The sequence below is a fragment of the Perognathus longimembris genome, chromosome 2 (genome assembly GCF_023159225.1).
Source record: "Perognathus longimembris pacificus isolate PPM17 chromosome 2, ASM2315922v1, whole genome shotgun sequence".
NCBI classification, from domain to species: Eukaryota; Metazoa; Chordata; class Mammalia; order Rodentia; family Heteromyidae; genus Perognathus; species Perognathus longimembris.
The window spans coordinates 65,067,230-65,088,351 of record NC_063162.1 but is presented as its reverse complement, the minus strand read 5'-3'; the positions used below and the strand labels follow the sequence as shown (position 1 = coordinate 65,088,351).

The window sequence follows — 21,122 nt, the reverse complement described above, 5'->3', positions numbered from 1 at the left end:
GTGGCGCCGGTTGACTCCCACCGCCCAAGAGGTCTCGGGGGGCGGAGCCAAGACTGCGACAACGGGCGGGAAAACACCATCGCCAGAAACCGCTGCACCTCATTGGCTAATCCCACTGTCGTTCTGGCTGCCCGCCTCCTTTACTCGCGAGCAATGTTTTCATTGGCTCTCTTCCACTCTCATTGGCCAACTCTTCTGTTCGTTAGGTGCCGTGCGTGCGACAGGGCCACAGTATTGGAGCTGGTGGCCCCGCCTCCACGAGCCGAGTGCAAAAACAAACAGCCGTTGAGGAGGCGTTGCCACGGGGGTGGGGAATGCATCTAGAAGAAGACTGACGATTGGCTAACCTGTAGGGTTCAAACCAGCAACTCGAGCATCCATTGGTTGTGGTAGCACGAGGCGGGCCCTGAGCATTGTCGGGTTTTGGCGGTGGCTGCGGCGGCAGCGGCGGCGCGGGGTGGTAGTGGGTGGTCCCGCGGCCGAGCAGTCTGCCAAGACCATGGTGAGTGAGGCCGAGCTGGGCAAACTGGAGGCCGGTCGCGGAGCCTGGCGTCCGTGCCGCCACCTGTGGAGCCAGGCGTCGGTGGGCGCCTGGTCCGCGCTCGACGGGTCCCGTTTCCCACTTGCTGGGGCCGCAGTGCCCGATGTGAGCGTCCGGCTGGGTGGTGGGGCGGGGCGGTCGGGGTGAACTCTTGGCAGAACCTGGCCCTGTCTCCCGGCGACCCGGGACGCAGCCGCGTCTGTCGAGCGGGAGAAGGCAGGCTCGGAGAGGCCGGACCGGCTGCCGGGGTCCCGGGCGGAGGCGGCCGCGGGGCGCGGGCTGGCGCTGGGCCCGGCGGTGCTGGGTTACGTAACACCCCGGCTGGCCGGGACTGGGTCGCAGCCCCGGGCGCACTCCCCCCTCGTCCGCGCCCGGCCCGGGGAGCTTCCCCACAGCCCTTCCCCTGCCTGGCTGCCTTTGTTTTTTGTGTTTTCCTCACGGCGTACTTCCTTTCGTTCTGAAAAACAGCGTGCCTTCGAAAGACTCAGAAGAGAATGACATTGATCCCCATCCCCAAGTTGAGGAGAAAGGAGGACGAGCTTGTGGCAGATCACAGTTTATGTCGCGTTTTTGACATTACCCAAAGTGGAGCTGCCTGCCCAAGAGTTAACCCTAGGATAACATGAATGGGATTCAGTAGACCTAACACCTAACCTATAAGCAGAGTGTCCAGAGGACACAATTTTCGGTTCTTGTAAAATTATCCAATTTCTGTAGTTTTAAAAATTTGCTTATTTTTGGTACGGTACTGGGGCTTGCACTCAGGGCCTGGGCGCTACCCTGAGCTTTTTTGCTCAAGTCTAGCACTCTATACTTGAGCTACAACTCCACTACTGACTTTTTGGGTTATTGATTGGAGATAAGTCTCAATGGACTTTCCTGCCCATCCTAGCTTCAAACTGTGGTCCTCAGATCTCAGCCTCCTGAGTAGCTAGGATTACAGGCCTGAGCCACCAGTGCTTGGCTTTAGAAGGCTTTTTGTTGTTGTTTTTAATTTTGGTGCCAGAACTAGGCCTTGAACTCTGGATGTCTTGATCTTGCTTTCCTTTTTTGCTTAAGGCTGGCACACTACTGGGGTTTGAACTTATGACCTCCCCCACCCCCTCAGCTTTTTCAACTCAAGACTGGCACTCTTCCATTTGAGCCATGTCTCCAGTTTCTGTTTTATTCTTGGTAACATGCTTGTTAATCATCCCAGAATAGCTAAATTCTGAATAATTCTAAATGAAACATTCAGAAATGTAATATTATGTTGACACATGAAAAAAAAAATTCAAGGGCTGGGAATGTGGCCTAAGGGTAGAGTGCTTGTCTAGCATGCATGTAGCCCTGGGCTCTATTCATCAGCACCAGATATACAGAAAAAGCCAGAAGTGGTGCTGTGGCTCTTGAGCAAAAAGATGGCCAGGAAGATTGCCCAGGCTTTGAGTTCACACCCCAGGAATGGGGAAAAAAAAATTCAGCTATGCATAGAAGTTACTGACTTGCAAAGTTCATGAGTCAGAAAATTGAGAAATATGTTCAAATTTATAGAAATCTCCATTTTAAAATGTGCTTAATGTTTGATGTCTTTTGTTTTGATAGTACCAGGGTTTGAGTTCAGGGCCTTGCTTTTGTTTGGCTTTGTTTGCTCAGCTGATGCTTTACTACTTGAACCATACACCAGCCTGATTTTTGCTGGTTATTTTGAAGATGGAGTCTCAAGGACTATGCTAGCTTTGAACTAAGATCTACAGATCCCAGCGTTAATACCTTTTAATAAAAATTCATGAAAGTTGATATAGGATACCAATGAAGCAGGAGATCAGCTAGATAACTTGTGTGTGTGTGTGTGCCAGTCCTGGGGCTTGACTTCAGGGCCTGGGCACTCTTGCTGACCATCTTTTTGTTCAAGGCTAGCACTCTACCACTTGAGCCACATTACCACTTCCTGCTTTTTCTGAGGAATTGAACCCAGGGCTTAATGCATGCTAGGGAAGCACTTTACCACTAAGCCACATTCCCTGCCCACACCTAGATAACGTTTAAGTACCTAAAATAAAACTACAAGTTTTGTTGTCTTATTTTTTTGAGGTAGTACTCAACTTTTCATCCAAAACCTTTTTTCCATCTAGGCTGGAGGCAAAGCTGGAAAGGACAGTGGGAAGGCCAAGGCTAAAGCAGTATCTCGCTCACAAAGAGCTGGATTACAGGTAAAGATACGTAGATCATTGTTGATTTTTTTTTTTGAACTGTTGCCATTCATGACCCATTTGAGTCATGATTTGGGTTTGATTCCTCAGTACCACATAAACAGAAAAAGCTGGAAGTGGCACTGTGGCTCAAGTGGTGAGTGCTAGTATAAAGCAGCTCAGGGACAGTGCCCAGGCCCTGCATTCAAGATCCAGGACTAGCCAAAATATAAACAAAATCAATGTACAGGAACTCCTTAAAAGAAAAAAAATCTTATTACCGCAGGCCTTTGATAATGAGATTCATTGGTCAAATCAAAGTTAACGATTGATTTTGTATTCTATTGTATGAGAATAAATTGTAGAAATCTTAATTTATTCTAATTTTATTTTATTAAAAGCTGTTTTTTAAAGGGCTGGGAATGTGGCTTAGTGGTTGAGTGCTTGCCTAGCATGCATGAAGCCCTGGGTTCAATTCCTCAGCACCTCATAAACAAACTGGAAGTGGTGCTGTGGCTCAAGTGGCAGAGTGCTAACTTTGAGCAAAAAGGAAGCCAGGGACAGTGCTGAGGCCCTGAGTATTTCCCTACTAAGTCAATTATGGGCTGAATGAACACAAAATAACTAAACATTTTCTAACTGTATATTATTGCAACTTACACACTCAAAAATTTCTGGAATTATTCCCTGCCAGTCCTGGGGCTTGGACTCAGGGCCTGAGCACCGTCCCTGGCTTCTTTTTGCTCAAGGCTAGCACTCTGCCACTTGAGCCACAGTGCACTTCTGGCCTTTTCTATATATGTGGTACTGAAGAATCGAACCCAGCACTTCATGTATATGAGGCAAGCACTCTTGCCACTAGGCCATATATATTCCCAGCCCCCAAGAGACACTTTTAAACAAGAAAGTTGGAAGGACAAACTGAAGAGGGTTTTGTTTATTTGTGTCTCAAGATGGTTTCACTGTGAAGCTCAGGCTAGTCTCAAACTTGTAACTTCCTGCCTTAGTCTCCAAAGTGCCGGAATTACAAGCATGGGCCACCACCATGCCTGGTAAGGTTTAGGTTTTATCCTTAGAGTAGTAGTGAGAGAGTTCGAGTAGGTAATAACAGGGTCTAGGGGACACTGAAGAATGGGTAAAGGGAACTTAAAACTTGATACATTATATATTTGAGGGAACTATGACAATTCATGTGAAGCACATTGCATTTGAAGTGCTATGTAAGTTGGCGTGGAGGAGATGCTGTGAGATAAACTTAAGTAGGTGATCACCTTGAAGTTTACCAGAACGTCCATGTAAGAACACCGGGAGCTGGAAACATGATTGAGGAGTTTCTGAGAGTTGTGATGCACAGAATTACAAATTTGAGCTCATTTGTGAAAATTCAGTAGTTAATACTATGGGCATGGGCCAAGCCCCTCAGAAATACAAGATTGGCAAGTGAGTACTTGGTATGAGACAGCCAAGAACAGCAGGCTTCAGGCCACAGTGTTGCTGCAAAGTGCTGTGTTCTTATTTACCATGTCCCAAAAAACTTCTTTTTCTGTTTTTCTTTTTCTTTCTTCCTCCTTTTCTCTTTCCACCCCTCCTGTTTTTTCCCTTTCCATCTCCCATCTTCCTCTTCTTTCCCTTCCTTTTCTTTCCTAGTAGTTCCACTAAGTAGCCCTGACTGGCCTCAAACTTGTGTTCCTCAGTGGTGGTATTACAGAAATTTTTTTTTTGGCCAGTCCTGGGCCTTGGACTCAGGGCCTGAGCACTGTCCCTGGCTTCTCTTTGCTCAAGGCTAGCACTCTGCCACTTGAGCCACAGCGCCACTTCTGGCCATTTTCTGTATATGTGGTGCTGGGGAATCGAACCCAGGGCTTCATGTATGGGAGGCAAGCTCTCTTGCCACTAGGCCATATCCCCAGCCCCGGTATTACAGAAATTAATGTAGAGCTATCTGCTGCATTTTTGTAGCAGCCAGCCATGCTCTATCTCCTATATAAAGAACCAGTCATATCTGTAATCTTATCATTTGGGATGCAGAGGCCAGTCTAAACCCATAGAAATATCCTGTGTCAAAAAAATTAATAAAGATAAAGAACTTTACTGGCTCTGGTGCCTACAAAGAATTTTTGTGTATGTGCTGGTTCCAGGGCTTGAACTCACAGCCTAGGAATTATTCTTGAGTTTTTGTGCTCAGGCTAGTGCTAGTGTTCTACCACTTGAACCACTGCTCTACTTCTGACTTTTTTGTGTGGTTAATTAGAGAGAGGTAAGAGTTTCATGGGACTTTCCTGCCCACAACCTCAGATCTAGGCCTCCTGATTAGCTAGGATTACAAGTTTGAGCTACTGGTGCCTTGCCAAAGAGATATTTTTAGGGTCCTACTAGGTGCCAGACAACATAGTCCCCACAAGATTGTAAAGGAGAATAAGGTGTGGATCCTGCTTAAGAAGTTCATGGGATGGGGTAGGAGAAAGTGCTTTTAGTCCTTAAGAATGAGACCTTTTGGGCTGGGAATATAGCCCAGTAGTAGAGTACCTGCCTCATATACATGAACCCCAGGGTTTCAATTCCTCAGTACCACATATATAGAAAAAGCCATAAGTGGTGCTGTGGCTCAAGTGGTAGAGGGGTAGGCTTGAGCAAAAAATTCAGGGACAGTGCCCAGGCCCTGAGTAAAAAAAAAAATAAAAAAGATTGAGACCTGGGAATATGAGGAAGAATGAGGGCTGGGAATATGGCTTAATGGTAGAGTGCTTCCTTAGTACCACATAAATAAAAAATTAAAAAAAAAAATGAGATCTGTAAGTGAGTAGTAGATTGATAAGCATAATAAGACTGCTGGACTTCAAGGATAGTAGTTACAAGTAAGTTTGGGCTGGGAGAAATGACAACAAGGAAGTAAGAATTTTTAAGTTTTTCCTTGGAAAAGGAAGAAGACATGTAGACTAAACAATCGAAAATGTGTGGTAAAGTTTTAAGGAAGGAGCCACTGAAAGGAAGCAATTGAAATAAGGAAGAGGAAGGCCAATTAGTAATGAGTAGCAGAGAAGAGCAGAACAGCATGTACAAGGCCACCAGTACCAAAAACCCCTGGTGGGAGTGGGAATAAAAGCACAAAGTATTAGGATACTTTTGAAGTTAGAGAGTACTTTTTCCCTGCAAATCTCTCCCCCCAACCCCATGAGGTTTGAACTCCCAGGCCTCACACTCACAAGCAAGTGCCATGTGAGCCATTCCTGAGGCCCCAAAGGACTCTTTCTGATTAAAAGACAAGCATCGCTGTGAGAGAGTGGTGGAGATACTTCCTAACCATCAGGTCACTTCTTGAAACCAAAGAAAGAAGAGTTAGGATGAGAAGAAAGATGGTCGGGCTTCACGGTCATGTGCAGCTTATTGGGTGGAGGGGGTGACTAGGAGACATGTCACGTGTACAGTGGATGCCAGCCAGCATCGTTTCTGTCATCTGATAAATCCTTCCTTCATATTGTGCAGAACTGTCAGATTTGGAGCTCATTACCAGAGCATACTCACAGGACCTAGGAAATGTTAGTTGCCAAATAACTTTGACTTCTGTGTACCCAGATTATTAGTTCATACTTTACTTGTGTTAACCATTGATTAACCTCGATGAAGACTCTTGGCAGTGCTTGCCAGTAAGACATCTCTCTTGCAGTTTCCTGTGGGCCGTATCCACAGACACTTGAAGACTCGCACCACAAGCCACGGACGGGTGGGTGCCACTGCTGCTGTGTACAGTGCTGCAATTCTGGAGTACCTCACTGCTGAGGTTTGTGGGGCAATGTGTTGTATAGGGGAGTCCAGATGGTGCTCTAAACTAAGTTCTGCAACCCAAAGAGACATGTATGCTCTTGGATTTCTTTTTCTTTCTCTTTGGCAGTACTGAGGATTAAATTCAAGTCTTGCATTTGAGGTATTCTACCACTTAAACCACGCCCACAGTCCCTTTGCATTTAGTTATTTTAGGTAAGGTCTTATACTCATTTGTCTAGGCTGGTTTCAGATACTGATCCTCTCACCACCTCTTCTCAAGTAGCCGGGACTATAGGCACCTAGTTCTTTCCTATTCCTTCTTATTTAGATAGAGTCTCCTGGTCTTTCCTAGGCCAACCTGCCTCAGACATGGCCCTTCATCTGGGTTATTTTTAAATTTTATTGTAAAGGTGATGTACAGAAGGGTTACAGTTACATAAAAGTCAGGCCATGAGTATATTTTTTTTTGAACAGTGTTGCTCCCACCTCATTTTCTCCCACTCAATCTGGTTTCTTTGTTTTTTCCTTTTTTGCCAGTCCTGGGGCTTGAACTCAGGGCTTGAGCACTTCTTTTTACTCAAGGCTAGCACTCTGCTAACTTGAGCCACAGCACCACTATATATGTGGTGCTGAGGAATCAAACCTAAGGCTTCATATATACAAGGCAAGCGCTCTTGCCAGTAGGCCATATTCCCAGCCCCTAGTTTCTTTTAAATAGCAGTTATAAATGCATCTGTCAGTCTGTCAATCATCCAGTGCCAGTGTTAGAAATAAAACTTGGGCCAGGAGCTGGTGGCTCATGCCTGTAATTCTAGCTACTCAGGAGGCTGAGATCTGAGGATCACAATTCAAAGCCAGCCCGGGCAAGAAAGTCTGTGAGACTTTCATCTCCAGTAAAACTCTGGAAAAACAGTAGTGGCACTGTGGCTCAGAGTGGTAGAGCACTAGCTTTAAGGAGCTGAAGAGCTCAGGGACAGCGCCCAGGACCAGAGTTCAAGCTCCAGGGACCAACCAAAAATAAAACTTGGTGTCCCTGGTGCTGGTGGCTTATGCCCACAAAGGAGACTGAGATCTGCAGCACTGAGATTTTAAAACCAGCTTTGGCAGAAGAATTCACAAAGTTCTGTCTTCCAAATAACCAGCAAGAAGCCAAGCTGGCAGTGTGGCTTAAGTGGTAGAGTGCCAATTGAGAAAGCAAACTGAGCAGGTTCAAGACCCTGAGTTCAAACCCCAGTACCAGCACAAACAAAACTTTAGTGTGCTTATTTTTACAAATAAGAAATGGCCAGTAACCCATACTTTTAAGTGGCTTGACATGAGTGTAAGATTTTAATAAAGTGAATGCTGAGGTATATAGAATAAAGTGAGTAGACCAGTTATAGCATGTTTATGAAGATTTTTGGGTAGGATAAAGGCTTGCTCTGGGCAGGGGCTAGAGTGCTTGCCTTATATACTTGAAGCCCTGGGTTCAATTCCTCGGCACCACATTTATAGAAAAGGCCAGAAGTGGTGCTGTGGCTCAAGTGATGGAGTGCTAACCTTGAGCAAAAAGAAGCCAGGGACAGTGCTCAGGCCCTGAGTTCAAGCTCCAGGACTGGCCAAAAAAAAAAAAAAACAAACCAAAAAACCATGGCAATGTATAGACAGATCTTTTACTTATTAGGTATAAAAGATCTTCTGGTTTTCTGCATGATTATACATAGGTTTGACATTTCAGAAGATTAATTTCTTGGGCAAGAGTTTGTAATGTTTTGGGGCTGGGAATATGGCCTAGTGGCAACAGTACTTGCCTCGTATACATGAAGCCCTGGGTTTGATTCCTCCACACCACATAAATAGGAAAAGCCAGAAGAGGTGCTGTGGCTCAAGTTGGCAGAGTGCTAGCCTTGAGCATAAAGAATCCAGGAACAGTGCTCGGATCCTTAGTTCAAGCCCCAGGAAAGGGGGACGGGGGGCGCAAAAGAGTTTGTAATATTTTGGTTTAAAAAATATTTTTTTTTGGTCAGATGTACGGCTTGGATGCTGTCCCTGAGGTTTTGTGCTCAGGGTTAGCAAGCTACCACTTTGAGCCACAGCGCCACTTCTGGTTTTCTTTTTTTGTTGTTGTTTAATTAAATTTTACTGACAAGATGATGTACAGAAGGAGTACAGTTACATAATAAGGTAGTGAGTACATTTCATGTCTTATTTGTTACACCCTCTCTCATCTTCTGGTTTTCTGATGGTTACTTTCCTGTCCAAGCTGGCTTTGAACCACGAACCTCAGATTGCAGCCTTCTGAGTAGCTAGGATTGCAGGTATGAGTCATCAGTGCCCAACTGAGTTTGTAATTCTTTTTTTTTTTTTTTTTTGGCCAGTCCTGGGGCTTGGACTCAGAGCCTGAGCACTGTCCCTGGCTTCCTTTTGCTCAAGGCTAGCACTCTGCCACTTGAGCCACAGTACCACTTCTGGCCATTTTCTATATATGTGGTACTGGGGAATTGAACCCAGGGCTTCATGTATACAAGTCAAGCACTCTTGCCACTAGGCCATATTCCCAGCCCTAGTTTGTAATTCTTACACTGTGACATCCCTGTTTGTCCTAAGGAAACCAATTGCAAGCCATGGAAATTCTTCAGTTTTATTCCAGACAAGGAAAATAATCTGAGTAACAAGCCAGTCAAGTGCAGAGATTGCCAAGCTAAACAGAAGGGTCTTGATTGAGGAATACTAGATAGAAGAGTGTAGTTCTCACTATGTATCATTTATTGTTGCTATCATTTCACTATTTCATTTATTGTTGCTATCATTTCACTAAGTCATTTTGTGTCCCTTTGATTATTTAATTCAATGATCAATTACTTGATCAAGTAATTGATCATTGAATTATCAATAGTTTAGACTTTGTCATGAGCAAGTTGTTTTGTGTGGTATCACTGAAACACTTTCGGTATTACGCTAGGTTTTTTTAACTGCAGAGTCTAGAAAGGTATATGGTTTTTGTTCTGGTTTTTTGAGACAGGTGTCTCACTACATGCCTCAAGATGGCCTGGAACTCACTGTGTAGCCCAGTTTGACCTCAAATTCTCAATCCTCCTGCCTCTGCCTCTCAGCTGCTGGAATTACAGACTTGAGCCATCATGTCCATCAAGGTAGTCTTTTTTGTATGGTACCAAAGAATCGAACCTCATGCATGCTAGGCAAATACTCTACCACTAACCTACATTCCCAGCACAAGGTATTCATTTTTGTTCATGCTATTGCAGTAATAGTATTTTGGATCATACTGCTTAAGTCCCATCTAAGTCTCTTCTACACTGCATTTTGAACTTTATTTTTTCCCCAGTTATTTATTTATTTTGGTTGGCCATGGGGCTTGAACACTCTGAGCTCTTCAGCTCAAGGCTCTACCGCTTGAGCCACAGCGCCACTTCCAATTTTCTGGTGGTTAATTGGAGATAAGAATCTCACAGACTTTATTTCTTGGGCTGGCTTTGAACCATGATCCTCAGTTTGCAGCCTCCTGAGTAGCTACAATAACAGGTGTGAGCTGCTGGTGCCTGGCATTTTTATTATTTTGAAGTTGATTTGCAGAGGCATTATAGTTACATAAGTCAGGTAAAGAGTACATTTCTTTTTGGACAATTAAAAAAATTTATTTCATACCAATGCTTCACACATGCTAGGCTCTACTACTTGAACCATACCCTCATCCCCTTTTGCTTTAGTTTCTCAGATTGGCTCTCATACTTTTCCCAGACCAGCCTCTGATCCTAATGTTCCTACCTCTGCCTTTTGTATAGCTGCGGTTGCAAGTGGGCATAACCATTCCTGGCTTATTTTGTTGTTGTTGTTTGTATTTTTATTGTTTGTTGGCAGTGCTGGGTTATTACTTGAGCCATACATACTCCCAGCCCTTTCAGCCTTTTTTTTTTTTTTTTCTGGAGGGGCTTTTATTTTTCTAATAGAATCAAGTTTTGTGGTTGGTTGTTTTTTTTGCCAGTCCTGGGGCTTGGGACTCAGAGCCTGAGCACCATCCCTGGCTTGTTTTTGCTCAAGGCTAGCATTCTAGCTCTTAAGGCACAGTGCCACTTCTGGCTTTTTCTATATTTGTGGTACTGGGGAATTGAACCCAGGGCTTCATGTAGGCAAGGAAAGCACTCCACCACTAGGCCATATTCCCAGCCCTAGAATCAAGTTTTTACCTGAGGCTTTCCTCAGCCTGAAGTCCTCCTACTTAGGGATCCCAGCATAGCTGGGATCACTGGCTCTATCACCACACCTACCTTACTTGTTTAGTTGGAGTCTTTATTACTTTTTGCCTGAGATTGCCTCAAACCCAGATTTTCTAGCTCTGTCAACCAAGTAGCTGAGATAACAGGCTTAGTTTTAGATATTATAAGGTCTAGCTATCTGTTGCTGCCTGGACTTGATTTGAATAATTGTTGTTCTATCTGCTTGCATTTTTCTGTTTTTGTTTTGTTTTTTGGTGGAACAGTATCTGAAGGCCTCAGATTAGCCAGCTTAGTTTGCTCATCTGGTGATCTTCTACTTGAGTCATGCCTCTAGCCTACCTTTTTGTTGTTTGTCTAGTGGTTTTTTGTTTGTTTGTTTTTTGGTCGATCCTGGGGTTTGAACTTTGGACCTGGGTGCTGTCCCTGAGCTCTTTAGCTCAGGGCTAGGGCTCTACCACTTTGAGCCATAGTGCCATTTCCAGTTTTCTGGTGGTTAATTGGAGAGAAGAGTCTCACAGACTTTCTTGCCCCAGCTGCCTTTGAACCACGATCCTCAGATCTCAATCTCCAGAGTAGCTAGGGTTACAGGTGTGAACCACTGGCGCCCAGCTTGCTGTTTATTTTGGAGATGAAGTCTCTAGTAATTTTTTTGCCCAAGCTGGCTTTGAACCACATCTTCTGGGTCTCAGGATTTTGGAGTAGGATTATAGATGTGAGCCAACAGTGCCTGGCTTCTTTTATTATTATTTTTTTCTTTACAGGGTCTCATAGAGTTGCCCGGCAGGTCTCACACTTGTAATACTTCTGCCTCAGTCTTCCACGTGGCTGAGATTACAGGTATTATGTGACTACTATGACTAGATAGTTAAAATTAGACAGGTAGAGGGTACAGCATGGAGAATAGATTAAGTACCTAACATATTCAGTATCAGTAACATAGAGATGTGGGAGGTGGGTTTCAACAACAAATAAAGTTTTTAAAGTTGTCAATATATCCCATATACTTAAATTTATTTATTTTTTATTTTTTGGCCAGTCCTGGGGCTTGGACTCAGGGTGTGAGCATTGTCCCTGACTTCTTTTTGCTCAAGGCTAGCACTCTGCCACTTGAACCACAGCACTACTTCTGGCCTTTTCTATATATGTGGTGCTGAGGAATTGAACCCCAGAGCTTCATGTATAGGAGGCAAGCACTCTTGCCACTAGGCCATATTCCCAGCCCCATACTTAAATTTAGAGTTAGTCATTTAGTAGTCTGCACCCTAATCCAAGAGTATAGATCAAAGATAAGCACTTTTTAATCTTGGCTCGACAATAGAACCATTTGGAGAGCGGTAAAAAAAAAAAAAAAAAAAATAATACTGCCTCTGCATTTCATCCCAGTGATGACAGAGTTCCTGGGGAGGGATGGGCAAGTGTCAAGTTTTTAAAGCTCAGACAAGGGCTGGGAATATGGCCTAGTGACATAGTGTTTGCCTTGCATACATGAAGCCCCTGGGTTCGATTCCTCTGCACCACATATATAGACAATGCCGTAAGTGGCACTGTGGCTCAAGTGGCAGAGTGCTAGCCTTGAGCAAAAAAGCCAGGGACAGTGCTCAGGCCCTGAGTTCAAGCCCCAGGACTGGCATAAAAAAAATTTTTTTTAAATTAAGGCTCAGACAAACATTTGATTCTGATGTGCACTCAGTCTTCTGCTCTATATAAATATTTGAGAAAGTTTGGTGGAGTGATCCTTGTACTGATTCCTTCAATGGTATATTGGCACCAGTGGAGTTCTTGAATGTAAAAACCATCAGTACCGGGCTGGGGATATGGCCTAGTGGCAAGAGTGCTTGCCTCGTATATATGAGGCCCTGGGTTCAATTCCCCAGCACCACATATACAGAAAATGGCCAAAAGTGGCGCTGTGGCTCAAGTGGCAGAGTGCTAGCCTTGAGCAAAAAGAAGCCAGGGACAGGGCTGAGACCAAGGCCCAGGACTGGCAAAAAAAAAAAAAAAACAAAAACATCAGTACCCTATTGTAGCTAACTGGACTTGAAATTTGGATTGCATAGGCCACCAGTGGCTCACGCCTGTAATCCCAGCTACTCAGGAGGTTGAGATCTGAGGATTGCAGTTTGAAGCCGGCGTAGGCAGAAAAGTCCCCTTTGAGATTCTTATCTCCTATTAACCACTCAAAAACCTGAAGTAGCACTGTGGCTCAAGTAGTAGAGTGCCACCCTTGAACACAAAGGGGCTCAAGGACAGTGCCCAGGCCCTGAGTTCAAGCCCCATGGCTGACAAAAAAAGAGAAAGTAATTTGAAGATTTCTACTGTGGGATAAAAGGCTATAATTTATTGTCTATAGCTTCCCCCCCACCCCCCCACCCCCGCCTTTGGTCAATCTTGAAGTCAAGGCCTGGGTGCTGTCCCTGAGCTCTTTTGCTCAAAAATAGCGTTCTGCCACTTTGAGCCACTTGCGGTTTTTGGGGGGTTCACAGGAAATAAGAATCTCATGGGCTTTCCTGCCTGGGCTGGCTTTGAACCACGATCCCAGCCTCCTGAGTAACTAGGATTACAGGCTTGAGCCACCAGCACCTGGCTATCTATAGTTTTGCTGGGCCTGCTAACATTGAAAACTATGAATCAGGGGCTGGGGATATAGCCTAGTGGCAAGAGTGCCTGCCTCGGATACACGAGGCCCTAGGTTCGATTCCCCAGCACCACATATACAGAAAACGGCCAGAAGCGGCGCTGTGGCTCAAGTGGCAGAGTGCTAGCCTTGAGCGGGAAGAAGCCAGGGACAGTGCTCAGGCCCTGAGTCCAAGGCCCAGGACTGGCCAAAAAAAAGAAAACTATGAATCAGAAATAACTTTCCTATGACATAAGAAGTCATAAATGTTCACATTTAGAATCATGGATAGGAAGTAATATTCCTTGTTCTTTAATTTTTTTTCTTTGTAATAGTAAATTGTACCTTTTTTTTTTTTTTTTTGCCAGTCCTGGGGCTTGAACTCAGCACCTGAGCACTATCCCTGACTTCTTTTTGTTCAAGGCTAGAACTCTACCACTTGTTTATGTGGTGCTGCTGAGGAAGAGAAGCCAGGGCTTCATGTGTGCTGAGCAAGCACTCGACCGCTAAGCTACATTCCCAGCTCCTTCTTTTGTTTTTATGTGTCAGTATCAGGTCTTGAACTCAGGGCCTGCACTGTACCTTAGCTTTTTTGCTCAAGGCAGGTGCTCTACCACTTGAGCCATATCTCCACTTGGCTTTGTTTTAATTGTGTATATATTTGGTTTGGTTTTATTATTTTTCTTTTTGATACCAGTACTGGGACTTAAACTGAGGCCTTTTGTGCTCTTAGGTGGTTGTTTTATTTTTGTTTTGTTTTTTTTTGCTTAAAGCTGGTGCTGTACCACTTGAACTATACTTGTACTTCTGGCCTTTTTGTTTTATTTGTTTTGCCAGTACTGGCGCTTGAACTCAGGGCCTGAGCACTGTCCTTGGCTTCTTTTTGCTCAAAGCTAGCACTCCACCACTTAAGCCATAGTGCCCCTTCTGGCTTTTTCTATACATATGTGGTGCTGACGAATCAAACCCAGGGCTTCATGTATACAAGGCAAGCACTCTACCACTAGGTCATATTCTCAGCGCACCCCCTCTTTTTTTTTTTTTTTTTTTTTGACAGTCGTGGGTCTTCAACCTCTGGGCCTGGGTGCTGACCTTGAGCCCTTCAGCTCAAGGTAGCACTCCACCACTTTGAGCCACAGCATCATTTCTGGTTGTTTGGTAGTTTATTGGAGATAAGAGACTCATGGACTTTCCTGCTTAGGCTGGCTTTGAACTGTGAACCTCAGATTCCAGCCTCCTGAGTAGCTAGGATTACAGGTATGAGCCCCCAGCACCTGCCTTTTGGCTTTTTGCTGGGGATTGTCTGTCAGGCTGGCTTCAAGCCTGATTCCTCAGATCTCATCCTGTAATTAGGATTGCAGGTGTAAACCACCAGATTTCTGGCTAGAAGTAGGATTTTTGCCCAAGTTTCTGTCGCCATGGTAGATAATGAATATAAATGTCGTCAAATGAAGTAATAAGAGTTTTTGTAGGGGCTGGGGATATGGCCTAGTGGCAAGAGTGCCTGCCTCGGATACACGAGGCCCTAGGTTCGATTCCCCAGCACCACATATACAGAAAACGGCCAGAAGCGGCGCTGTGGCTCAAGTGGCAGAGTGCTAGCCTTGAGCGGGAAGAAGCCAGGGATGGTGCTCAGGCCCTGAGTCCAAGGCCCAGGACTGGCAAAAAAAAAAAAATTCTAAAAAAAATTAAAAAAAAAAAAAAAGAGTTTTTGTAAATGCATTATAATACCAAAAATATATGTAATTGCACATATGTGGTATGGACAGGTACTAAGTAAGAAGAATCTATTCTAGTTGGGAGACTAGCTAGAGGGACTATATAAGGCTGAAAGCTTGAACTGTTATCCTTTATTTGATGTGGTTTTTCTGGATATTTTGTAGGTCCTGGAACTAGCAGGAAATGCTTCCAAGGATCTCAAAGTAAAGCGTATCACTCCCCGTCACTTACAGCTTGCAATCCGTGGTGACGAAGAGCTGGATTCTCTCATCAAGGCTACCATAGCTGGGGGTGGTATGTATTATTAAGCCTAGATGATCAGTAGTATTTCTCTCTTCCTTTTTTTTGCCAGTCCTGGGGCTTGAACTCAGGGCCTGGGCACTGTCCCTGAGCCCCTTTGTGCTCAAGACTAGCTCTCTACCACTTGAGCCACAGTGCTACTTCTGGCTTTTTCTGAGTAGTTTATTGGAGATAAGAGTCTCAAGGACCTTCCACTCAGGCTGGCTTTGAACCATGATCCTCAGATCTCAGCCTCTTAAGTAAGTAGCTAGGATTACGGGTGTGAGCCACCATCACCTGGCTTTTTTGTCCAAATTATTTTTTATTATCTTTAGTCATACAAAGGAGTTTCCATTTAGCAAAGCAGTTTATGAATACAATATATCTTAATCTATGTCATCCTTTTTCTAAATTTCATATGGAATAGTTCAAGCCTGATTTTGAAGCAGTTCCTGCTTGCCTTCTAAACTTTGAGAAATAATCTTGAGAAATCTTCTAGCCCAGTAGCCTTGGAAGGGCTGAAGTAGTGGAAGTGGATCAGGATCAGTGTAAGTTCAGGTGTAAATTGGAGGTTTTTAATTTATTTTGGAGTATCTCCACAGAACCTCATAAAAGCTATGGTAACTCTTTGCTAAAAATGCATATAAACTCACAGTTTTACCTACAGTAACTTAATATATACTTCTGGATTTTCATTGGTGGTGGTAGGATAGCACTCTACCACGTTGAGCCACAGCACTGCTTCTGGTTTTCTGGTAGTTAATTGGTGATCAAGTCTCACAGACTTTCCTGCCTGGGCTGGCTTCAACCCGAGATCCTTAGATCTCAGCCTTCTAAGTAGTTAGGATTACTGGTGTGAGCCACCAGCACCTGGCTTTTTTCTAGTTTGTTGGTGGTGGTGGTTGGTTTGTTTTAATGCTGGCACTGTGGCTTGAATTTGGGGCCTTGCACTCTTGCTTAGCTTTTTCACTCAAGGCTGCTGCTCTACCACTTGAGCCACAGTTCCACTTCTGGATTTTTGCTGTTGATTGGAGATGAGAGTGTCATGTACTGCCCTACCTGGGCTGGCTTTGAGCCTCTATACTCAGAGCTCAGTCTCCTGAGTAGATAGGACTATAGGTGTGAGCCACCAGTGCCCACTTTTGATAGAGATAGTTTTAATAGGATCAGAATGTGAAAATGGACTTGAGTAAATATCATTTTTTATATAATAGCCCTTTTTTTCGCTTCAGAAACTAAAGCATTAAAATTAGCCAATTTTTTTTATTTTGTAATTTTTTTTATTTGTTTATTAATTGAACACAAAATTTTTTACAAGGTGTTGTGCAAAAAGGGTACAGTTACATAGTAGGGCAGTGTGTACATTTCTTGTGATATCTTACGTCCTGTTTTTCTATCCCTTCTCTAGGTCAGGTAGACATATATACAATATACAATGTATCAAGAACATATACAGTATTCACAGACTTGGTCTCTACTGTCTCTCCGTCTCCCTTTGTTTTCTGTGTTCTAGGCTTGTCTCGCTCAACATTATTTGTTCAAGTTCTGACCATTTCCCTGCGAATAACAATATTTCACCATTCCTAATCGCTATGTAGTATTCCATTGTGTATAAGTACCATATTTTTTGGATCCATTCATCTGTGGAGGGGCATCTGGGTTGTTTCCATATTTTGGCTATTGTGAATTGTGCCGCAATAAACATGGAAGTACAAATGTCTTTTTGATATCTTGGGGTTTGCTGTTCAGGATAGATGCCTAGGAGTGGTATGGCCGGGTCATAGGGTAGGTCTGTATTGAGCTTTTTGAGAAACCTCCATACTGTTCTCCAAAGTGGTTGTACTAATTTGCACTCCCACCAACAATGGAGAAGGGTTCCTCTTTCCCCGCACCCCCTCCAGCATTTGTTGTTGCCTGAGTTCAGAGTATATAGCCAATGTTTTAATAATTTTTTTTTTAATTTCATTCTAGGTGTGATCCCTCACATCCACAAATCTCTAATTGGAAAGAAGGGACAGCAGAAAACTGCTTAGAGGGTTGTTTAGCCCTTTTCCTCCCCATCACTGTACTGTAACTGGGACAGAAAATAACAGTGGAGATGTGTGGAATTTTTTTAAATAGCTAAAAAGAAAAGCATCGACAATTACCATAGACACAATAGAAAAAACATTTGTACATTCTTAGACTCAAAGTTTGGTAAAAGAACCTTTTCACATCGTGATAGTTGTATATAGATTGGCCAGGTTTCTTCTATGTGTTTTATACCAAAATGGAATTGATAAACCATTTTTTACAAAACTAATTTGTCTCCAAACTGTTCTGTTCATGATGTATTAGAAATATTTTGCTCAGACTTGAAGTATTTTAAGTCTCAAGTTAGTTCCTCAGAATAATCCTAAAATAAATTAGGAAACTAGCTTTAACCTGATTGATATCATGTTCAGCTTTGATGCTATTACTTTGTAGTAATGTCTATAAGAATAACTCTGAATTAATACCATAAATTAGGAGATAACTCTCCATTTAGATTATGGGAAAATGTGCATTTTATACTGAAAAGGGAAAGTGGAATTACTAGAATCATTTACTGAGCATTTAGCATATGCCAAACCCTAAGCTAAGTGCTTTGCTGATCAACAAATATTAATTCCCCTCATTTTATGGATCTGGAGCCAAGGTTCATGGAAATCAAATGATCTGTCAAAACCCAGCAGGCCTAGAGGATGGGAAACATCAGGGCAAGGATACACGTGGACAGTGTCCTCCAAGGCTGCAAATTTCTCTGCTTTGAGCCGTCCCATGGTCTTTTATTGATACAATATGTCTTACATTTAGTCTTTTCAAAAATGGAATATTTCTTAGCCAATTTCTAAGTAACTTATGCGTTGATTGCAGTTAATGTAATTCTTAGTGGTCTATCAGAAAATGCTGTTTTTCTTCCTGGAAGGTCTGTCAGAAAATGCTGTTTTTCTTCCTGGAAGAAGAAACTATTTAAAGAAGAAATGGTTTAAAGAAGAAATAGTTGATATTTTATAGTATAGCAGGATAAAAACAATTTTTAAAAAATATTTTATTATGGAAATATTCACATGTACACAAAAATAAAGAGACGTACTACATGAAACATTTATCTATTCCCCACAGTCAGCAGCTCTCCTGTGCTCTATCTTCTTTATGTGTCCTTTACTGCTCTCAGCTGAGTAGTAGTAGTTTGAGACATAATCCTCTCATATCTGCATACTTTAGAGACTTAATGAAATGTATCCATACATGTGTCACGTTTTGTTGTCCTGGTCATGGGGCCTGGGTGCTGTCCCTGAGCTCTCTTGCTCAAGGCTCATACTACACTACCACTTTGGTTTTCTGGTGGTTAATTAGAAATAGTCTCATGGACTTTACTGCCTGGGCTAGCTTCTGACCATGGTCTACAGATTTCAGCCTTCTGAATAGCTAGGATTACAAGTGTGAGCCACAGCACATGGCTAATGAGGTTCTTTTTCAAGAAATTGTTCTAAAAATATGGAATGTTTCACAAAGTTGCGTATCTTCTCTGTATCCTTCCAATTTTACTATATGTGCTGCTGAAGCAAGCACAAATGTGGCATTTTGGAACAGAATCACAATAACCTTGCTTTAATAAGATAGCTGAAATATCTTTTTTCTCTCTTGTGCATCCTGGGGCTTGAACTCAGGGCCTGGGCACTGCCCCTAAGGTTTTGCTCAAGGCTAGCACTCTACCACTTACTTGAGCCACAGCATCACTTCTGGCTTTTTCTGTTTATGCGGTACTGAGGAATCAAACTCGGCTTCATGCATGCTAGGCAAACACTCTACCACTGAACCACATTCCCAGCTGCTAAAACACTTTTTTTTTGGCCAGTCCTGGGGCTTGGACTCAGGGCCTGAGCACTGTCCCTGGCTTCCTTTTGCTCAAGGCTAGCACTCTGCCACTTGAGCCACAGCGCCACTTCTGGCCGTTTTCTGTATATGTGGTGCTGGGGAATCGAACCCAGGGCCTCATGTATACGAGGCAAGCTCTTTTGCCACTAGGTCATATCCCCAGCCCTAAAACACTTTTTAACACCAAATATTCTAGCCAGTATTCAAACTTTGCTAGTTCTTTCTTTTTTTTTTTTTTTTTCTGTGCCAGTACTGTGACTCAGTGCCTAAGCATTGAACCTTAGCTTTTTTGCTCAAGGCTAATATTCTTTTTTTTTTTTTTTGGTCAGTCCTGGGGCTTGGACTCAGGGCCTGAGCACTGTCCCTGGCTTCTTTTTGCTCAAGGCTAGCACTCTGCCACTTGAGCCACAGCGCTACTTCTGGCCATTTTCTGTATATGTGGTGCTGGGGAATCGAACCCAGGGCCTCATGTATATGAGGCAGGCACTCTTGCCACTAGGCCATATCCCCAGCCCCAAGGCTAATATTCTGTTAGCTTGAGTCACGGCTCCACTTATAGCTTCTTGCTAGTTCATTGCCCACTTGCTTCAAACTGTGATCCTCATCTTAGCCTACAGCGTAGCTAGGATTACAGGCATAAGCCACTGGCAATTGACTTGAATGCATCTTAATGTAATGGTACCATTTAAAAGGTTTTCTTTAACTTTTCCTTCAACTGTCAGAATTAGAGGACTTTTTGGAGGTGGGAGGGGTGGGTGTTTGTTTTCTGATAAGATTGATGGTGAGCTGGATGCCAGTGGCTCAATGCCTTTAATCTTAGCTACTCAGTGGGCTGGGAATATGGCCTAGTGGCAAGAGTGCTTGCCTCATATACATGAAGCCCTGGGTTCGATTCCCCAGCACCACATATATAGAAAATGGCCAGAAGTGGCGCTGTGGCTCAAGTGGCAGAGGGCTAGCCTTGAGCAAAAAGAAGCCAGGGACAGTGCTCAAGCCTTGAGTCCAAGGCCCAGGACTGGCAAAAAACAAAAAATCCTAGCTACTCAGGAAGCTAAGATAAGAGGATTGTAATTCAAAGCCAGCCCAAGCAGGAAAGTCCATGAGACTCTTACCTCCAGTAAACTACCCAGAAAAGGCTGGTAGTGGTACTGTGGCTCAAGAGCTAGAGCACTAGCCTTGAGTACAAAGAGGCTCAGAGACAGCACCCAAGCTCCAAGTTCAAGCCCCAGGACTTGGTGGAGGTCAAAAGGATTGAGGTTTAAGGCCTTCAAGGTCAAAAAACAAAACATTTTCAACCAGTAAAAAAAACTGCTTGTCGGGCTGGGGATATGGCCTAGTGGCAAGAGTGCTTGCCTCATATACATGAAGCCCTGGGTTCAATTTCTCAGCACCACATATATAGAAAAGGCCAGAAGTGGCACTGTGGCTCAAGTGGCAGAGTGCTAGCCTTGAGCAAAAAGAAGCTAGGGATGGTGCCCAGGCCCTGAGTCCAAGCCCCAGGACTGACAAAAAACAACAACAAAAAACTGCTTGTCCCAGGCACTAGAGGTCCTTTCTCAGAAGGCTGAGATCTGTGGGTCACAGTTGTGAAAGCACTGCTGACAGAAAAGCCCTCAAGAGACTTACCTCCAGATAGCCACTCAAAAAACAGATGTGGAGCTGTGGCTCAAGCGGTAGGGCACTAGCCTTGAGTACAGAGAGGCTCAGGGACAGCCTAGGCTCTGAGTTCAAGCCCCACAAACAACAAAAAATGGTTGCAGGTGCTTTTCATACTAGATAATTCAGAAGGCACAAATAGGATTCCAATCTAGGCCCATTGAGGCATAAAATCAAGACCCTATTCAGCCTGATTTAAGGTGCAAACTTTAGTGCCACCAATCAGGAAGAAAAAAAGATGGATAGTGGAAACAGCATGTTGTGCA

The 21,122-nt window shown here is 43.7% G+C and overlaps 1 protein-coding gene across 8 annotated transcripts; it reads left to right on the top strand.

The window, feature by feature from the left end:
- The first annotated feature begins 423 nt into the window (after positions 1–423).
- On the top strand, positions 424–18,663 carry LOC125346624 (histone H2A.V). Of its 8 annotated transcripts, XR_007209979.1 has the most exons (6): positions 424–502; positions 2,656–2,733; positions 6,377–6,490; positions 9,472–9,605; positions 15,186–15,315; positions 17,272–18,663. XR_007209979.1 is itself a non-coding variant. In XM_048339366.1 (5 exons), the coding sequence occupies exons 1-5, from the start codon at positions 500–502 to the stop codon at positions 17,331–17,333; spliced, it is 387 nt and encodes a 128-aa protein (XP_048195323.1). In that variant the 5' UTR covers positions 424–499; the 3' UTR covers positions 17,334–18,658. The 8 variants fall into 8 exon arrangements, 6 of the variants coding, with proteins under 6 accessions (XP_048195323.1, XP_048195324.1, XP_048195328.1 ...); XR_007209980.1 differs by lacking the exon at positions 17,272–18,663 and having other exon boundaries at positions 9,476–9,605; positions 15,186–15,313; XM_048339366.1 differs by lacking the exon at positions 9,472–9,605 and having other exon boundaries at positions 17,272–18,658.
- Positions 18,664–21,122: the final 2,459 nt, after the last annotated feature.

What these genes read in the sequence shown, in the direction of transcription:
- LOC125346624 (XM_048339366.1), top strand. An exon ending in CACAAAGAGCTGGATTACAG is followed by an intron (nt 2,734 to 6,376) that starts GTAAAGATACGT and finishes TCTCTCTTGCAG; the next exon opens with TTTCCTGTGGGCCGTATCCA. An exon ending in TGGAGTACCTCACTGCTGAG is followed by an intron (nt 6,491 to 15,185) that starts GTTTGTGGGGCA and finishes GATATTTTGTAG; the next exon opens with GTCCTGGAACTAGCAGGAAA.